Source organism: Myxocyprinus asiaticus, chromosome 39 (assembly GCF_019703515.2).
Source record: "Myxocyprinus asiaticus isolate MX2 ecotype Aquarium Trade chromosome 39, UBuf_Myxa_2, whole genome shotgun sequence".
Taxonomy (NCBI): Eukaryota; Metazoa; Chordata; class Actinopteri; order Cypriniformes; family Catostomidae; genus Myxocyprinus; species Myxocyprinus asiaticus.
Genome location: NC_059382.1, coordinates 41042501 through 41060683, shown reverse-complemented (window position 1 = coordinate 41060683; position 18183 = coordinate 41042501). Strand labels below are relative to the sequence as shown.

Here is an 18183-nt window from a genome sequence, read left to right as displayed (position 1 = left end):
GTAAAAAATGCAGCACCTAAAGATAATCTTTCAGTAAAATACAGAGCAAATAATTTTACTGGAAGAGCATCTAGGTGCTTTTTGTTTAACTAAGAGCATCTATAGGTTCTGAACATTTTACTTAAAGATAATCTATAGGTGCTGGGCATTTGTACAAAAAGAACAACTACAGTCGTTTGGTCATTTTAGTTAAAGAGATTCTATAGATAATCTATAGGTGCTGTGCATTTTGCTGTATTCATCTTTTATAAGTAGCTTTGGATGAAAATGTCTGCTAAATTAATAAATGTAAATGTAAAATAGCATCTATAACAGGGACTGTGCATTTTACTGAATGAGCATCTATATGTGCTGTGTGTTTCACTAAGAGCAAATGCAGGTGCTGTGCAATTTACTATAACAGCATCTATAAGTCACTCGACGTTGTGTCGATGTAGTGACACCAGGGGTCACTCTTGGGAGCCCCGAACACCTCTGCTTTTTGAAAAAAGGCCAATGGGAATTGGCGAGTGGAATTTGCAAGCCACTCCCCCAGACATACAAGTATAAAAGGAGCTGGTATGCAACCACTCATTCAGATTTTCTCTTCAGAGCCGAGAGGTTGCATTCAGTGCACTGAATACAATTCAAACTCAGTTCTCTTTACCGTTCACCTAAAACTGCTGGATTTACGGCGCATTTCAGCGGCTTCTCTCCCTCTGCACCCGTGGAGTGCAGAGAACGCCCCTGGGCGCTTCGGCAGAGCAAAAGAGTATATTCTAAAAGAGTATATTTCCTTTCTAAAAGAGTGGCACACGGAAACGTCTTTTTAAAGATGCCTTTCCGTTTGTGTGTTATTCCTGGTTGCGGTCGTTATCTCTCCGCTTCTGACAGCCACAATCGCTGTCTTACGTGTCTGGGAACTGCCCACGCAGAGACATCGTTCATGGATGGGTCTTGTCCTCATTGCGAGATCATGACCATGGCAACGTTGCGGTCGCGGCTTGCATTCGTAAGAAAGCAAGCCACCCTAGCGGTTCCCCGCCATGGTCCTTCTACCTACGGGTATTAGGCCGTGCCGGTTAGCACTGGGGGCGATTTGGGACCTCAATGGGAGCACCTCCGCCGGGTAAACCCCCACGGACCTCCCATTCCCCAGCACGCTCGCTTGCCCCGGTCGGGCTCTCGGATGAGACCGCCGGCTCATCTCACGGCGAGTTCAACCTCTTATTCGGAGCCCGGGAAGACGATGAGTTATCGAGCGCAGCATCGGAGAGCAGGATTGTCCACTCTGATGCGGACACCTCGGATGGGCTCCCTCCTTTGAGTTGGCTCCGATGGATTGTGGGGATGATGTTCCTCCTCCCCCCTCCTTGACCAATCTTATGGTGGGTATAAGGAGCCAGGTAAGTGCTTAGATGTCCCTGGACTCAGCACGGCCACGGGGCTCGAGCCCCTGCGATGTGGCGCCTCAGGCTCTGCCCCGCCGCGAGGCCCCACCCGCCGGTATGTCTGACGTGATTATCCCCTTGGTTCCAAGAGCGCCGCTACCTTGTGTGCAGAGATCGCGACCCTTCTGCGCAAGGGTGCGATAGAGCCTGTCCCTCCAGCTGAGATGAAGAAAGGGTTTTACAGCCCTTACTTCATTGTACCGAAGAAAGGCAGTGGGTTGCGGACAATCTTGGACCTGTGAGTTCTGAACCGGGCCTTGCACAGACTTCAAGATGCTGAAGCAAAAACGCATTTTAGTGAGCGTCCGACATCAAGATTTGTTTGCGGCAATAGACCTGAAGGACGCGTACTTCCACATCTCGGTTTTACCTCGACACAGACCCTTCCTGTAGTTTGCTTTCGAGGGCCGGGCATACCAGTACAAGATCCTCCCCTTCGGCCTGTCCTTGTCCCCTTGTGTCTTCACGAAGGTCACAGAGGCAGCCCTTGCCCCGCTAAGGGAAGTGGGCATCCGCATACTCAACTACCTCGACGACTGGCTGATCCTAGCTCACTCTCGAGAGTTACTGTGCACACACAGAGACCTGGTACTCAGGCATCTCAGCCGTCTACGGCTTCGGTTCAACTGGGAAAAGAGCAAGCTCTCTCCCGGTTCTCTTTTCTCAGTTTGGAGTTGGACTCAGTCTCGATGATGGCGCGCCTCACGAATGAGTGCACACAGTCGGTGCTGAAATGTCTGAAGGCGTTCAGACAGAAGACAGTGGTTCCACTGAAACTTTTGCAGAGGCTCCTGTGGCATATGGCATCCTCTGCGGTTGCCACACCGCTCGGGTTGATGCATATGAGACCGCTTAAGCACTGGCTTCAGACTCGAGTCCCGAGATGGGCATGGCGCTGCGGGACATATCGCATGGTCATCATGCCGATCTGTCGCTGCCTCTTCAGCCCTTGAAACGACCCAGCATTTCTACGGGCAGGGGTTCCCCTAGAGCAGGTCTCCAGGCGCATCGTGGTTATGACAGACACCTCCAAGATGGGCTGGGGTGCCGTATGCAATGGGCACACAGCCGCCGGTTCTTGGACTGGTCCGCGGCTGCATTGGCACATTAACTGCCTCTAGTTGTTGGCAGTACTGCTCGCCCTGCGAAGGTTCCGGCTGTTGATCCAGGGCAAGCATGTGTTGGTCCGGACGGACAACACGGCAATGGTAGTGTACATCAACCATCAAGGCGGTCTATGCTCCCGTTGCATGTCACAACTCGCCCGCCGTCTCTTCCTCTGGAGTCAGCAGCGCCTCAAGTTGCTACGAGCCACTCACATCCCAGGCAACCTCAACACCGCAGTGGACGCACTGTCACGACAGATTACGCTCAGGGGAGAGTGGAGACTCCACCCTCAGGTGGTCCAGCTGATTTGGAGTCGATTCGGTCGAGCACAGGTAGACCTGTTTGCTTCCCGGGAATCCTCCCACTGCCCGCTTTGGTACACCCTGACCGAGGCACCCCTCAGTATAGACAAGCTGGCACACAGCTGGCCCCCTGGACTATGCAAATACGCGTTTCCCCCAGTGAGCCTACTTGCACAGACCCTGTGCAAGGTCAGGGGGGATGAGGAGCAGGTCATCCTAGTAGCATTCTACTGGCCCACCCAGACGTGGTTCTCGGACCTCACGCTCCTTGTGACAGCCCCCCCCGGCAAATTCCCCTGAGGAAGGACCTTCTTTCTCAGGGACGGGGCACCATCTGGCACCCGCGACCAGACCTCTGGAATCTCCACTTCTGGGCCTTGGACGGGACACGGAAGACCTAAGTGGCCTACCACCCGCGGTGATAGACACGATCACTCAGGCTAGGGCTCCCTCTACGAGGCACCTGTATGCTTTGAAGTGGCATCTGTTCTCTAAGTGGTGTTCTTCATGACGCGAAAACCCCCAGAGATGCGCAGTCGGATCAGTGCTTTCCTTCCTGCAGGAGAGGCTGGAGGGGCGGCTGACCCCTCCACCTTGAGGTTGTATGTAGCCGCTATAGCGGCACATCACGACACAGTGGATGGTAAGTCCTTAGGGAAGCACGACCTGATCACCAGGATCCTGAGACCCTGACCGGGCTATGTGCCCAAGGTTCCCACGACCCCGTTTAGGGATCAGGTGGTGAACCTGCAAGCGCTGCCCCAGGAGGAGGCAGACCCAGCTTTGGTGTTGCTGTGTCTGGTGCGTGCTTTACGCACCTATTTGGATCACACGCAGAGCTTTAGAAGCTCTGAGCAGCTCTTTGTCTGCTTTGTCTGCTTTGTTGGTGGACAGTGGGAAGGAAGTGCTGTCTCCAAACAGAGGATCGCCCATTGGGTCATTGACGCCATCGTGATGGCATATCACGCTCAGGACGTGCCGTCTCCTGTGGCGCTACGAGCCCACTCTACTAGGGGTGTAGCGGCCTCCTAGGCCCCGACCAGTGGCGCCTCTTTGGCAGACATATGCAGAGCAGTGGGCTTGGCGACACCCAACACCTTTGCGAGGTTCTATAATCTCCGGGTTGAGCCGGTTTCGTCCCGTGTGTTGTCAGGTCTGAACAGATAAGTTCCGGGACAGCTGGCTGGGTGTACCACTTGCGTATAGCGCCTTTCCCCTCCCATGAGGTGAAGATGTGCGCCTTTGACTCCCAGTCATGTTCACAAGTTGTCATCCCTGGATGACTTTCCTCCTTAGCCCTGTGGCAGATGAGTTTGTAGAGAAACTCACTGCCGGCCCAGTACATGTGCTAACTAAGCCCTGTACTGGGGTAGGTGCTCCATATGCACTGGTTCCCCATAGGTGACCCCATGTGAAATATCTTCCGCTAAATCGTTTCCGTCGGTAAACTGCATCTTCTTTGGGCAGAGGCCCCTCTGCCCCTGGTCACCATGCTTGTAGAAACCCCCCCCCCGGGTAGGACCTACCATGCAACTTCTCCACATGACATACTTCCGACAAGACTCGGTAAGACCCCTTTCTCTGGGTGGGGTGTGGTCTCCGCGGTGTCTTCCCCTTGGGAGTGACACCCCCCCCGATGTAGACATTTATGGTCCCCAGTCAGTTAACAAATTCCACTCTTTTTGGGAAGAAAAAAAGAGGAAAAGAAGCCACGGCTGGGCTAGCCTGTCCCTATTTGTTGGGCAGTCGACTTGCTCCCGAAGGACCGTTCGATGCTCATAAGAGCGTTGGGGGAAGTTACATGACGGCCTGGTGCGCTGGCTACGAGGCACACAGCGGTCTGCCCGTCTTGCACCACCAGTCCACGTTACAGAGTTCAGCTAGTTGTAGCGTTTTGAATAGGGAACCCTAGTGTCACTACATCGACACAACGTCGAGTGAGTGACAGATAGGGAACATCCTGGTTACTTTTGTAACCTCCGTTCCCTGTTGGAGATGAGACATTGTGTCCCTCTTGCCACATCACTGAACTACCCGCTGAAATGGCCGGGACCTTGTCTCGGTTCCTCAGCACAAAACCTGAATGAGTGGTTGCATACCAGCTCCTTTTATACCCGTATGTCTGGGGGAGTGGCATGCAAATTCTACTCACCAATTCCCATTGGCCTTTTTTCAAAAAGCAGAGGTGTTCGGGGCTCCCAAGAGTGACCCCTAGTGTCACTACATCGACACAACGTCTCGTTCCCTCCATCAGGGAACAGAGGTTACTAAAGTAACCAGGACATTCAATTAACTGAAATAGCATCTATAGGTGCTGTGCATTTGACTGCTGTGCATTTGACTAAAAGAGCATCTATAGGTGTTAAACTTTTTACTAAAAGAACATCTATAGGTGAAGTTCATTTACTAAGAGCATCTATAGGTGCAGTGCCATTTACTAAAAGAGCATCTATAGGTGCTGTGTGTTTTGCTAAGAACATCTATAGGTACTGGAAATTAAATGCACAACAACTATGATAGACGCAGTTTAGTAAAATGTACAGCAACTACGATAGATGCCTTTTAGTAAAATGTACAGCAACTATGATAGACACTGTTTAGTAAAATGTACAGCAACTATGATAGACGCTGTTTAGTAAAATGTACAGCAACTATGATAGACGCTGTTTAGTAAAATGTATGATGGTGGTCATCTCGCCGTCAGCCTCAGACTGGGCAGGCCGACCCATAGGTGGCATGGTCATGTTCTCGCAATGAGAACATGAACCATCCAGGAACGCAGCCTCAGTGTGATCACTGCCCAGACACATGAGGCAGCGCACGTGGCCGTCGGAGGTGGAGAGATAACGACCGCATCCAGGAATCACACAAAGACGGAAAGGCATCTTTATAAAGACGCGTCTTTAAAAAGACGTTCACGTCAATGTGTTGCTCTAATAGAAAAACATACTCTTTAACAGGAATATACACTCTTTTAGCGCTGTCGAAGTGCCCAGGGGCATACTCTGCACTAATCGTGCAGAAGGAGAGAAAGCCACTAGAATGCGCTGTATATCCAACAGCATACGCTTCTTAAGAGGTGAATGGAACAGCAGTAGTATTCAGCTCACTGACACACAACTGCTCGGCTCCGAAGAAAAAATCTGAATGAGTTGTTGCGAGCCAGCTCCTTTTATACCGTATGTCCGGGGGCGTAGCATGCAAATACCACTCACCAATTCTCATTGGCCTTTTCTCAAAGATCTGAGGTGTTTGGGGCTCCCAAGAGCGACCCCTAGTGTCACTACATCGACACAACTTCGAGTGAGTGACAGAAGGGGAATCACACACATCCACTACACCTCTCTCTCCACTGTCCCTCCCTAAGAGCCCTCCAAAAAAGCCAGATATTTGCCCCATTTCCCCACAAACAAGTCTAAATTCCCCAGTCTTCTGGATGACCCCTCTTCAAAAACTGCCACCCTGTCCATCTCCGAACACCACTCCTGAAATGGGGGCGCTCCAGCCGACTTCCAACCCCTTAAAATTATCTGTCTGGCGATCATAACGCTAATTAGGACCCAGTTTTTATGCGCTTATTCTCCATATTAATGACCGCCTCATCACCTAAAATACAGGGTGATAAAATATCATCTGCGTAAAGCAAAAGCTTATGCACCACACCTCCTGCCACCACCCCTGGAAAATCATCTTCCTTTCTTATCACGGCTGCTAATGGTTCCAGGGCAAGACAGAACAACAGTGGGGAAAGAGGGCAACCCTGCCGGGTGCCCCTATTCAGAGTAAAATAATCTGAAATTAATCAATTTTCGCCACTGATCACATGATATTGATGAAACGCCTAATTTTATCAGAAGAGCTGTGGCCCCGAATAAACCCCACCTGATCTATATGTATAAGAGATGTCATAACTTTACTCAATCGGTTAGCCAGATTTTTTTTTACAATATTTTAACGTCTAGCTGGATCAGGGAAATTGGATGGTAACTCTTACACTCGCTTGGATCTTTGTCCTTTTTAAGTATCTGATCCAGGCTTGTGTCATGTTTGGCAGAAGCTTTCCATTCTTTAATGATTCATTATAAACTTTTAGCAAAATTGGAGCCAGTTCTGTAGCATAAGATCTAAAAAATTCAGCGGCAAAGCTATTTTGCCCCAGAGCCATGCCTGTAGGCAAGGCCTTAATTACCTCGCCAAGCTCCTCCAAGTATATTTCAGAATCAAGAGAATTTTTTCATCAGTTTCGTCGTCAGTTTAGGAAGTTCTAATGGTTCCACAAAGTTTCTAATATCTTCATCAGTAGACGAAGACGTGGAACTATAGAGATCAAGATAGGATTCTATAAAAGCATTATTAATATCAATGGTTGAGGTAAATATTTCACCACCAGAAGATTTCAATGAGGGAATGGTAGGAAAAGACTCTCTCTGCTTTATGTATCTAGCCAAAAGCTTCCCTGCTTTGTCCCCCAACTCAAAGTATGTCCTGAATAGCCAAAACTCCACCTTTCGTGACAAAATAGTATTATATCTGTATTTCAGTCGGGTCAATTCTCTGAGGCCATCAGGCGACATTCGGCGCTTCAGCTCTGCTTCAGCACTTTTAATATTCCCTTCCAACTCCACGAGATCTCGTGCTTTGGATTTTTTGATGAATGAGGCATATTGTATGATCCGACCCCTAAGAACTGCCTTAAGTGCCTCCCAAGCCACACCCACAGAGGATACTGAGGACAAGTTGGTCTCCATATAGACATTGATTTCAGCCTTTAACATTTGTTGGAATTCAGGATTTTGCAAAAGGGATACATTAAAGCGCCAACTATATGATTTCTTTTTCTCCGTATGTGGCAACATCTCTAAACTCAGAAGAGCGTGATCTGAGACTAAAATGTTTTCCAATTGAGCAAACAGATGAAATGAGGGACTTAGATATATATGAAAAAATCTATTCTAGATTAAATCTTATGGACTGATGAAATTTTTTTTAGTCCTTACCAGATGGGTTCAAAAGTCTCCAAATATCTGTAAGATCAAGATTTTTACACATCCTGTGAAGTGTCAATGTTGCTCTAGGGGGCTTACACACTTTTGCTTCACTATGATCAAGGACTGAGTCCATCAAAAGGTTAAAGTCTCCTCCCAATATTATATTGTGAGGGATGCCAGCGGCTTGCAACATCCCTTCAAGATCTATAAAAAAGCCCTGATCATCAACATTAGGTGTGTAAATATTAGCCAAAATCAACCTTTACCCCTGAGTTTCAGCTAAAACAATAATGACTCTTCCTAATTTATCTTTAATCTGTTTGAGATACTTGAATTAAAGATGCTTACTTATCAGAGTAATGACTCCCCTGCTCTTACTTGAGCCAGCACAAAAGAAAACATGTCCACCCCATATCTTCCCAAATTTTTTAGCTTCCTGTGGGGAACCATGCATTTCTTGAAGAAATACTATATCATATTTCTTATGCTTAAGAAAAGATATAACCTTCCTCATTTTTATGGGGTGCCCCAACCCATTCACATTCCACGTGGAGAGAGACAATCCACTCATATTAACATTTGACATTTTGACATATTAAAATAAATTGTGTGTCAAAAACAAGATTATAATCAAATCAAAATCAAATCACATTTATTGTCACACTGCCATATACACAAGTGCAATGGTGTGTGAAATTCTTGGGTGCAGTTCTGATCAACATAGCAGTAGTGACAGTGATGAGACATATACCACTTTACAATAACATCAAATTAACACAACACAATTTAAAGTCTAATATACACATAATTACACACAACAATATACATATAATAACATACACTGTACAGTATACAATACACACAATATAGAATACACATTATTCAATAAAAATAAAAAAGTATATATAGTAGTATATATAGAATGTACAGTAGGCTGTATTGTACTATATTGACATTCAGGCTGTCGTAAGATAGTAAGTTGTTAAGAGAGGATATATATAATAATAATATAATTTATGACAGTCCGGTGTGAGATATAAGAGTAAGAGTAATAAAGTGCAGTGCTGATGTATTTTGATCGTGGGAGATCAAGAGTTCAGAAGTCTGATTGCTTGGGGGAAGAAGCTATCATGGAGTCGGCTGGTGCGGGTCCTGATGCTGCGATACCGCCTACCTGATGGTAGCAGTGAGAACAGCGCATGGCTCGGGTGGCTGGAGTCTCTGATGATCCTCCGAGCTTTTTTCACACACCGCCTTGTATATATTTCCTGGAGGGAGGGAAGCTCACCTCCGATGATGTGTCTGGCAGTTCGCACCACCCTTTGCAGTGCTTTGCGGTTGTGGGCTGTGCTATTGCCGTACCAGGCGGAGATGCAGCCAGTCAGGATGCTCTCTACAGTGCAGGTGTAGAACCGTGTGAGGACGTGGCGGTTCATTCCAAACTTCCTCAGGAATCTCGGGAAGAAGAGGCGCTGATGAGCGTTCTTCACAACGACTTCAGTGTGGATGGACCATGTGAGTTCCTCAGTGATGTGGACACCCAGGAACTTGAAGCTGCTGACTCTCTCCACTGGTGCTCCATTGATGGTGATGGGACTGTGTTCTCTGTCTTTTCCACATTCCAACATTAGTGGAACAATCAAACCCGAACTTCCCCCCAAACCAAACAAACAGAAAAAATTAAAATGTGCGCATTAACCCCGCGCACAACAGCGTCAACCGGCGTCCATCCTTCCAAACTCAAGCAGTCCATGTACACCTACGAGATAACTTTGCCATCGGATTGCTCAAGTCTGGTGCTTCTATACAAATTTTGTGAGACAGAATTACATAACAGAAGAAAAACAATAAAACAAACTCCAGCCAATAGGCAGAATAAACACAAAGAAAATGTAGATTCATCCACATACTGTCCCGAAGGTGTGTTCCTCCCCAAAACAAGCTCCAGCCTCTAGCGGAACGAACACACACACACACACACACACACACACACACACACACACAATAATAATAATAATAATAATAAAAAAATAAAATAAAATAAAAAAATAATAATAAATAATAATAAAAAATTAAAAAAACTTTCAGTTTCCTCGGGTAGTCAAACGAATCTTAAGTGAGCCGGCTGTTTCATAAGTGCAGCAGATGACGTAATCCTTCCAATGAACTGCAAAAAAATATTCCACAAAACAAACTCAATCCAATAGGAGGCATAGGCACAAAGAACGAGCAGATTCATCCACAACTGTCCCGAAGGAGTGTTATTCCACAAAACAAACTCCAGCCGCTAGGCGGTAACAGCACAAAAAGAAACAAAGAAGGTGCCCAGTTTTCTCGGACAGTCAAGTGAATGCTTAGTGAGTAAGTGTAATGCTGGTGTCTAGGAGTGGAAGAGGAAGAGAGGAGATGCAGGAGTGGAATCTTTAAATCCTTTAATTATAATCGCTGGAGTGGAACAAACGCTGGAGTGGAACAAACACTGGAGTGGAACAAACGCTTAACATTACAAACTAGCTAAATAACTTAGCACTTCATAAACTTAACGCAATACTTCAATAACTCAACGTAACAATTCAAGGACTGACAAATGATGAACAAAACTAGAGGGTATACACAGGGAAACTAATGAGGGAATGGAAGGCAGGTGCGGATGATGATGAACCGATGGAAGTGATTAGGGAAGTGAATTCTGGGAAATGTAGTGCAGGGGAAAACTTCAAAATAAGAGTCCTTGAAGAAAAAGAGGGAGGCAGACTGTGACAGTAAGGTCCACTTGGCTGCAAAGCGAGTGTAAAAGTGACCCTCTGTCGATGCAAAAGTTTCTTGAAGGAGTGTTATTCCACAAAACAAACTCCAGCTGCTAGGCGGAACCATCATTAAAAGAAACAAAAAAGGCGCCCAGATTCCTCGGAGAGTCAAGTGAATGTTCAATCAGTCAAGCTCAATTGGGATCAACATAAAAATCACCAAATGGCTTACTGATTCCAATGACTTTATGAAGGACATTGTTTGCTGTGGGCATGTAAATATTTTGCAGCCATCCTTAGCATCTATTCTCAGTTTGGCCGGAAACATCAGTGCAAAAGCGATCTTCCGTTGATGTAAGAGTTTCTTGCATTCCTTGAATCGATCACGTTTCTCTCTCGTCGAATTCGCAAAGTATGGGAACAAGAAAATGTTGAGGTTCTCACAAGAAAGTTTTCCTCTACTCCTCACCTCGTGTAACACGAGATCTTAAATGGATGATCTCAGAAATATGGCCAGAATTGATTGGAGCCTGTCTCCCTCAGTGGATCTCCAAGCCGGAACTCTGTGAGCTCACTCGATTTCCAGCTTATGGCTTGTTATGTCAAGCAGACTTGGGAAGAGCTCGTCTAGGAATTTCACCATATCTCTGCCTTCTTCGTTCTCAGGAATTCCAACAATTCGGACGTTGTTTCGCTGGTTACAATTCTCTAAGTCTTCCAAATTTTCCCAGACGCACTACAAATCTGCCTTGGTTAGCGGGTTAGCAGCTAATTCCCCCTCCTATGACTCCAGATAATCGATTAATTTCTCGACGTCCCCGATTCTTGTAACCAACTCAGAGGATTTCACCTCCATGGCCATAAACGATCTACGTATTACAGCAAGATCCTCTATGACCTTCATCAGCATCACCGACATGCTGGACAGTTGACGCTGAATCTCTCCCACCGCACCGTCCAAACTAAGTCCCTGGTCTGCAGCCCTGTCAGGGGTGTCAGCTTGAGCACGTAAGTGTCTTTTAATATCTCTAGAGCCCGAAGATTTTGAATTCTTTCACATATTGTTTTCATAGAACAGTTATGAAACAGGGTGTATCGAATCTCACCGGTTTATGACACAAAAAGTATTCAAACTAGCAAAGTGTGCAGAGCTCGCTGTTCACACGTCCGACCCTCGCATGGCGTCACGCGACTTCGCAATGTGCAGTTTTTAAATTCATATATTTCTGAAAATGACTTGCAGGACTGTGCAGAAATCAATACTGAGGCAAATAATATAATATTGCTAGAACACAAATGAGAAGAATACTACAATAATATTCTGGCGCTGTGCTAGATTTCTATTAAAATATGATCTTTATGATTCTTGATGTGTTATATTATTGTGATAAATGTCCAGTAAGTGACCTGTTGGGCTGTTCTCAGTGCTGACAGCAGGAGACGCCTCAATGTCAGTCTGAACTTCTGAGCTCATGATGTTTAATGTAATAATATCAGAAGACTCATGCGAGCGTTTATATACTGTACCTGCTATCGCGTGGCGTCACTACAGCCATCGAACGGCAGTATTATGACGTCATAGAAGAAGTTTGCCTTGTTGAGTTGCATGTATGTTCCATAGACAAATACAATGAGCAACATTTATTTAAAAAACTGCAGACGTGTAACTCAATAATCCTGTGCAATTAAAAATGCGCTCGCTAAAAGGAGCAAATTACAATAGAATCTAATAATAATATAATCTATAATATAATTATATACTCACTGGAATACTTATAAATTCACAATACCAGTACAGTGTATTTTCTATAATTCAGCACTTAATAATAATTCAAATTGATCATTTTTTTATTTCTCAAATGAAAGAAAGGTGTCTTACTGCTGGCCCTCTTTCTAAATAAATGTCTAAAGAATGATAAATGATTAAGAATCGCTGACAAGGTTATAATATCAAATTATTTAAAAGCTTATCCACCATCAACGCAGCAATAAGAAATCCCAAATTCATTCACATATCACCTCATTTGTTCATTTAATAGTCAAACTCAACAGAACAGAGCAGACACTCTCTTAATTAAAACAGAATCGTACATAAATAAAGTATTTATTTGAAAGGTTCATTTAAAAAAAATCATGATTGTGATAGGAACAAAATGTTTTCGGAGAACTAGAAGCATTAGTTCATATTGTGAAAGGTTGGTTATTGGTTTAAATGCTGTTGATATAAAGAGCAATAGTCACATGATGCCATTAAATCTTCAGCACTTTCTATGAACTTTAATAATAATAATAATAACAGTAATAATAATAATTTTAACTTCATTTTAGTCTTCTTAAGGTGGCTGAAATAAACCCTACTGATATTCATCTTAAAAAGGGCAACAATTTATTTATTAAGGAGTTATATTCACACATGATAAAAATACACATCCTATACAACATTAGCCTACATTAACTCTATCCACTGCTCCATGATCTTTTCTGATGCCTTGGCACAAAAGTGTACCCCATGGAACTGTTAGTGGGCTAACTCCTTAGTTTTTGGTTGGCCACACTTTTTACAGATGTATTGTTCCGATTGTTGCCTCTTCCTGGGTAATAGTTCTTGTTCTGCAGCAGCTTCTGCTGCCTTCCTCTGCCACTAAGCTGTGGTCATGGTGTCTTCTGGGGTTGACAGCAAGTGAACAATGTCAGGAAGCTCAGGGTTTCTCTGAACCAGAGGAGTCTGGCCTTGAACATGCTGAGCTGATTGTGCAGAAGAATATGCTGGAATACTGAAATCATGGGATGGGTGCTCTTGATGAACAGGCTCTGGATACATACAGTAGGCAGCTCAGGTGGTAGAGCTTCAGAGGCCGTCAGAGGAGCACTAAATAGCTCCATGCTGCCAGAATTTTTTAGGAGCCATAATAGAACCAGCCACTAGAGGTGAGTCCGGTGCTTGGGAACAGGTCAATTAGGAATTTTTCTATCATCAGAACAATTCAAGCTTAAAGTATCACCTTCATTTTTCACACAATGATCTCATGGATCAGGAATATTTTGCAGTGTACAGTGACAAACAGATCTTTAGGAAAGTACTTTGGTAGTTTTTTATGTTATTTAGTGTTTTAGGAGAAAATAAAACCCCAGGGGGTTATAGGGCAGAGCGGATGAAAAAACAGAATTTAAAAAGATCAAAAATAAAAATAAATGAAAAAGCATATTGGCAAAAGATAGAAAGAATTGAGTTGCATGATAGGAAGGTTTAGTGTTTTGCTGGTGAGCATAATACATCCAGCTTTACTCTAAAACCATCCTCTGATGCTCATAATACAAATAACATAACAGTTATAATGAAATGAGAATACAAATGTAAAGTGAGAACAGAAAAGGTAACACTGCAGCCAGCACATCTGCATTCCTCGGCAGAAGCAGATATTATACAGATTTTTACATATTGTATTTCAGTGGAAATGAACTAAATGAAACACTTACAAACTAACTAGTACTTACTAAGCCTCTAATTTGAACTTTAATAGGCGGGACACACACCCTGATTTCATGTTTGAAATATAAGTGCAGTGAAATCTGAAAATGAACTTTTAATCTTTCACTTTGTCACATTAAGTTACACACAGGCACAGCTATTATAGTAAGTGGTTTTAATACAGATTGAATATGATAGAAATCTCATTGTTGGAGTTGAAGCCATTAACAATGCGAATTATGAACAAATACTCATCAGAAAAAATGCAATTGTTCGATTATTTTGGTTAGATGTGACAAGATGACATCATGAGATGCGTATTACGACGTCATAAAAACTGTTGTAAACACAAGCTTCAGTTCCCGACGTCACTTCCTGCGTCCAGCCGCCAAAACATCAGTGTGTGTGTGTTTATCACTGTTTCATGAATGCAGGAAAGGTGAGACCGGTTTTACTGTGGATCTGCAAACGTCGCGTCACGGAAACATTTGGCGCGTGAGTCGATACTGTCGGCGCGCGGATAATGGTCGCACACATGGCACATTATGGAGAAACTACACAACTGGACGATGATAAGTGAGTAATATCCGTTCCTGTATCACATGAGTGTGTGTTAGTTTGGATGGCGCGTGGAACATAAACAATACAACCGAAAGTACTGCAGTTATAACCGTGATGTCACCATTGAATCCTCTGACAAACACTTTAAAATGAACACTGATACATTTAAACACCCGAGCATGACATCATTTAAACTGGTTGAAGCGAACTCTTGCATGACCATAAATTATTTAGGAAGCATCCTGTAGATGCGAATTTATGAATCCCACTATCGTGAAGGCTGAGCTTATGAATATTAATTATATAACATGACGTTCGCAGGTAAGCCTACCTGATTGGCTGAAAGGAAGGTATTAGTAAGTGAGCGCTAGTGCGGGGAAGGTTCGGCTCATGATTATTAAGTACGTAATATTGACGTTTATATAATTTATTTTGTGTTTACCACACGCAAAATATACATTTGCTGTGTCCGTAAACGGGGACGTCACTAGAGATTCATGGATGGGGCTAAGCCTGTTTTAGGGGGGGGTCTGGGCATACTCCCCCAGGATTTTTTTTAAAGCCCCCAAAACGTCTTTTCATCATGTATTTTTAGAGTAACAACAAGTGTACAATTTATCAAAATAAGGTTATTTTTGGTCAAGGTTGGCTAAAAGTACACCTGTCTCATAGTTTTGTTAGACACAGATCTAAAATGACTTACTATCCCAATAAAGAAATTAAAGTCCACTCTATCCCCATCCATCCAACACCAACAAAAGGCACAAAAATGGCTGTACTATAGCCAAAATACTTTTGGATTTGATCGAGAGAGCGAGAGAGAGACAGAAAAAGAGAGGGACAGACAGAAGAGAGAGAGAGAGAGAGAGAGAGAGAGAGAGAGACAATAACTACCGAGGCATTTGTGTGAGCAGTAATCTGGGGAAGACTTTCTGTTGTATCCTGAATGCCCGGATACAGGCCTTCCTTACCAAACACAATGTCTTGAGTAAGAGTCAGATTGGATTCCTACCAAACCACCGCACCACCGACCACATTCACACGCTACACACCAGTCAACCAGCCCGTTCATCAAAAAAGCAAAGGCAAAATTTATGCATGTTTTGTTGATTTAAAACAAGCATTTGATTCCATTTGGCATGATGGTCTATATTATAAAATTCTGATAATTCAATGTAAAAGCTGCTGGCACTGTATATTAGGCGTTAGCTAGCCTACAGTTGAGAAATTGAGGAAAATACAATGACATTGTGATCAACACTGTCACCTTTTCTACACATGACCTACTGATAATTGTTTTGCAATGGCCTACTGAATGAAAGCAATCGAGTATGAAAAGATATGTGCATAATGTTACATCATCTGTCTCATTTATAGCCTGGCACAGATAGCAAAACTACATTAAATACAACATTAACTAGATATCATCGCCACGTAACTTATGTTGAATTTTAACGTGCTCGCAACGTCTGCTACACTGTAACTTACAGGCGGCCTCACATTAAACTGTATTGGTTAACAAAGCTTTGATTATGAACAAAGTCTATAGCAGTGAATACTCTCTCTCTCTCTGTTCTAACTTACCACAAATTCACAAATGTTCCTGTCCGTTTACTGTTAGCTAGCAGTGTCAAGCCACAGAAGTAGCTAACGTTAACCGAAATGTTATCTACAGGTAGTCCTAACGCCTGTTTTACACTGCACGCCGGAGCAGTGCATCACGTCAATTTCGCAGCAAACAACGCGTGTGCTTTTACACCAGCAGTGTTTCTGCTGCAGAAACTGCTGTGCTCTATACTATGAAGGTAAAATTGTGCATAAATGATTTACAAGCGCAGAGTAAGATTTGTGAAAGCGTAAATTAAGTTGCAAGCGTAAGAAAAGTATATTGGCAATACTTTAATGCTTTGCATAAGTGTAATTCATGTGTTGTCAATCTGTTTGTATTAACACAAATAAATTTGGTCTGTATTCTTCTGACTTCCTTTCTTTTTTCAAACATAACCAAAAACATTGCAAACCTGCAATCAGCGATATGCAAGCATAGAAAGGGTGTAATGAACAGCAAAACGGATTAACCATGTAGGATCAGTCTGTATGTGTAAAATAAACTACTGCAAACATGTAAATGACTTGTGTTTGTGGCATAAATATTTTCCAGAAATAATCCGATATACACTGTTCTGTTTTCCCTTTGTTGCGCTCACACTTTTGGCAGAATTTCTCACTGAAAAGAGTTTTGCAAGCGTGAGGGGGATGGCGGGTCACCAATCAAATGAGGTTTACTCTGACCTGATTGGTTTAATAATGTGACAGACTGCTTCTTCTTCATATGGCTCAGCATCAGTCCTCTGGGTATGTCTCCTCTCTTAAATATAAACTGAAATATTAATACATACACAGGGCTCAATGCTAAGGATTTTTTGTACTGACCCGGTTGGGCCAGTGCTTCAGATTTTTACTGGCCCTGCCAAAATTTTCACTGGCCTCAGCAGTGGAGGAGATGATGTGTTTTCGGTCACCCGTTTAGTCATGCTGTCATGCAGCTTTTGGCCATGTGTAGTGTTTTCACACACAGGATCAAAGATTTAATCACTGAGTTAAAGATGTGATTACTGGTTGAATGTAATAAACATATGAATCCCTGAGAACAGACTTGCTACTAAATTGGTTGTGATGTGTACTATACATTAGGGAGATATTAGGCCTAATCTATGAATTAACAATGTGGATTAACATGAAATCAGACAACCTAAAGACCAACACAGACTGATGCACAAAGAACAAAAACACCTGTACGGTCCAGAAATGAGACATGTAACAGGTGTTTCATGAGGATGATATGAAGTAGACTGTTTCAAATATTCATCTTCATCCTGCAGCTGAACAGCTCTGATAATAATAGCCTAATAGTCATAGTGATCTTGCTTCTTTTCATATCAAACGGCATTATGTCGAATTAATATTTACGCTTTGAAACATTACCTAATTAAATCTATACTTACATTTTGGATATTGAGCAGCTCATGATTTCCAGACACGTGTATAACTGGGGTTTAACAAAGTTTATTACGTCTCATTCTGCGCTTCATCTCTAAAGGCGAATTAATGAGAGAAAATGTGTTTGTTTTTTTACAGTGGCAATAAAACTAGCGCTCTGTCCCTTTACGAGAGCACATGCATGTTAAACAGACTATGCTGCACAGAGAGACATGGATTTTCAGTCCTATATAGAAACTGTTGATTTCTTGTGTTCCAATGTGTGGATTACTGCTTTTCACCAACATGTAAAAATGAAAAATGTGGGGATTTCACGCACTGAACACGGAAATTCATTAAGTGGTTTTTTTTTCCCTTCTGTTTTCTACACGTTGGTAATAGCTGCTGCTAAGACACTTGGAAAAGAGCGAGGACAGTTCTAGGAGAGTGCGACTGTGCCTTGGTGCGTCCAGCATATTATGCGCTCATGCATCTTTGCAAGCTAAACATACTTGCGCTCGCTCGTCGGTTACAACACTTTGTTTGCTCCGTGTAATTTTTGTGCTCTCTGACTTGTTGTTTTCTTGCACTAATGTTATA

At 43.5% G+C, this 18183-nt stretch overlaps 2 protein-coding genes across 3 annotated transcripts in view; both read left to right on the top strand.

Annotated features, from left to right (window-relative positions):
• Window positions 1–18183, top strand: part of LOC127429809 (tripartite motif-containing protein 59-like) — a 226887-nt gene that overhangs the window by 110007 nt on the left and 98697 nt on the right. The gene's annotated exons all lie outside the window — the stretch shown is intronic.
• LOC127429805 (uncharacterized) overlaps window positions 14431–18183 on the top strand; it is a 48056-nt gene continuing 44303 nt past the window's right edge. Inside the window, exons 1-2 of one of the 2 annotated variants that reach the window (XM_051679037.1) lie at window positions 14483–14619; window positions 16823–16959. In XM_051679037.1, coding sequence (XP_051534997.1) covers window positions 16937–16959 — 23 coding nt within the window. In that variant the 5' untranslated portion in view covers window positions 14483–14619; window positions 16823–16936. Of the gene's footprint in view, window positions 14620–16822; window positions 16960–18183 lie in introns of both variants that reach the window. The other variant, XM_051679036.1, reaches the window with a different exon arrangement.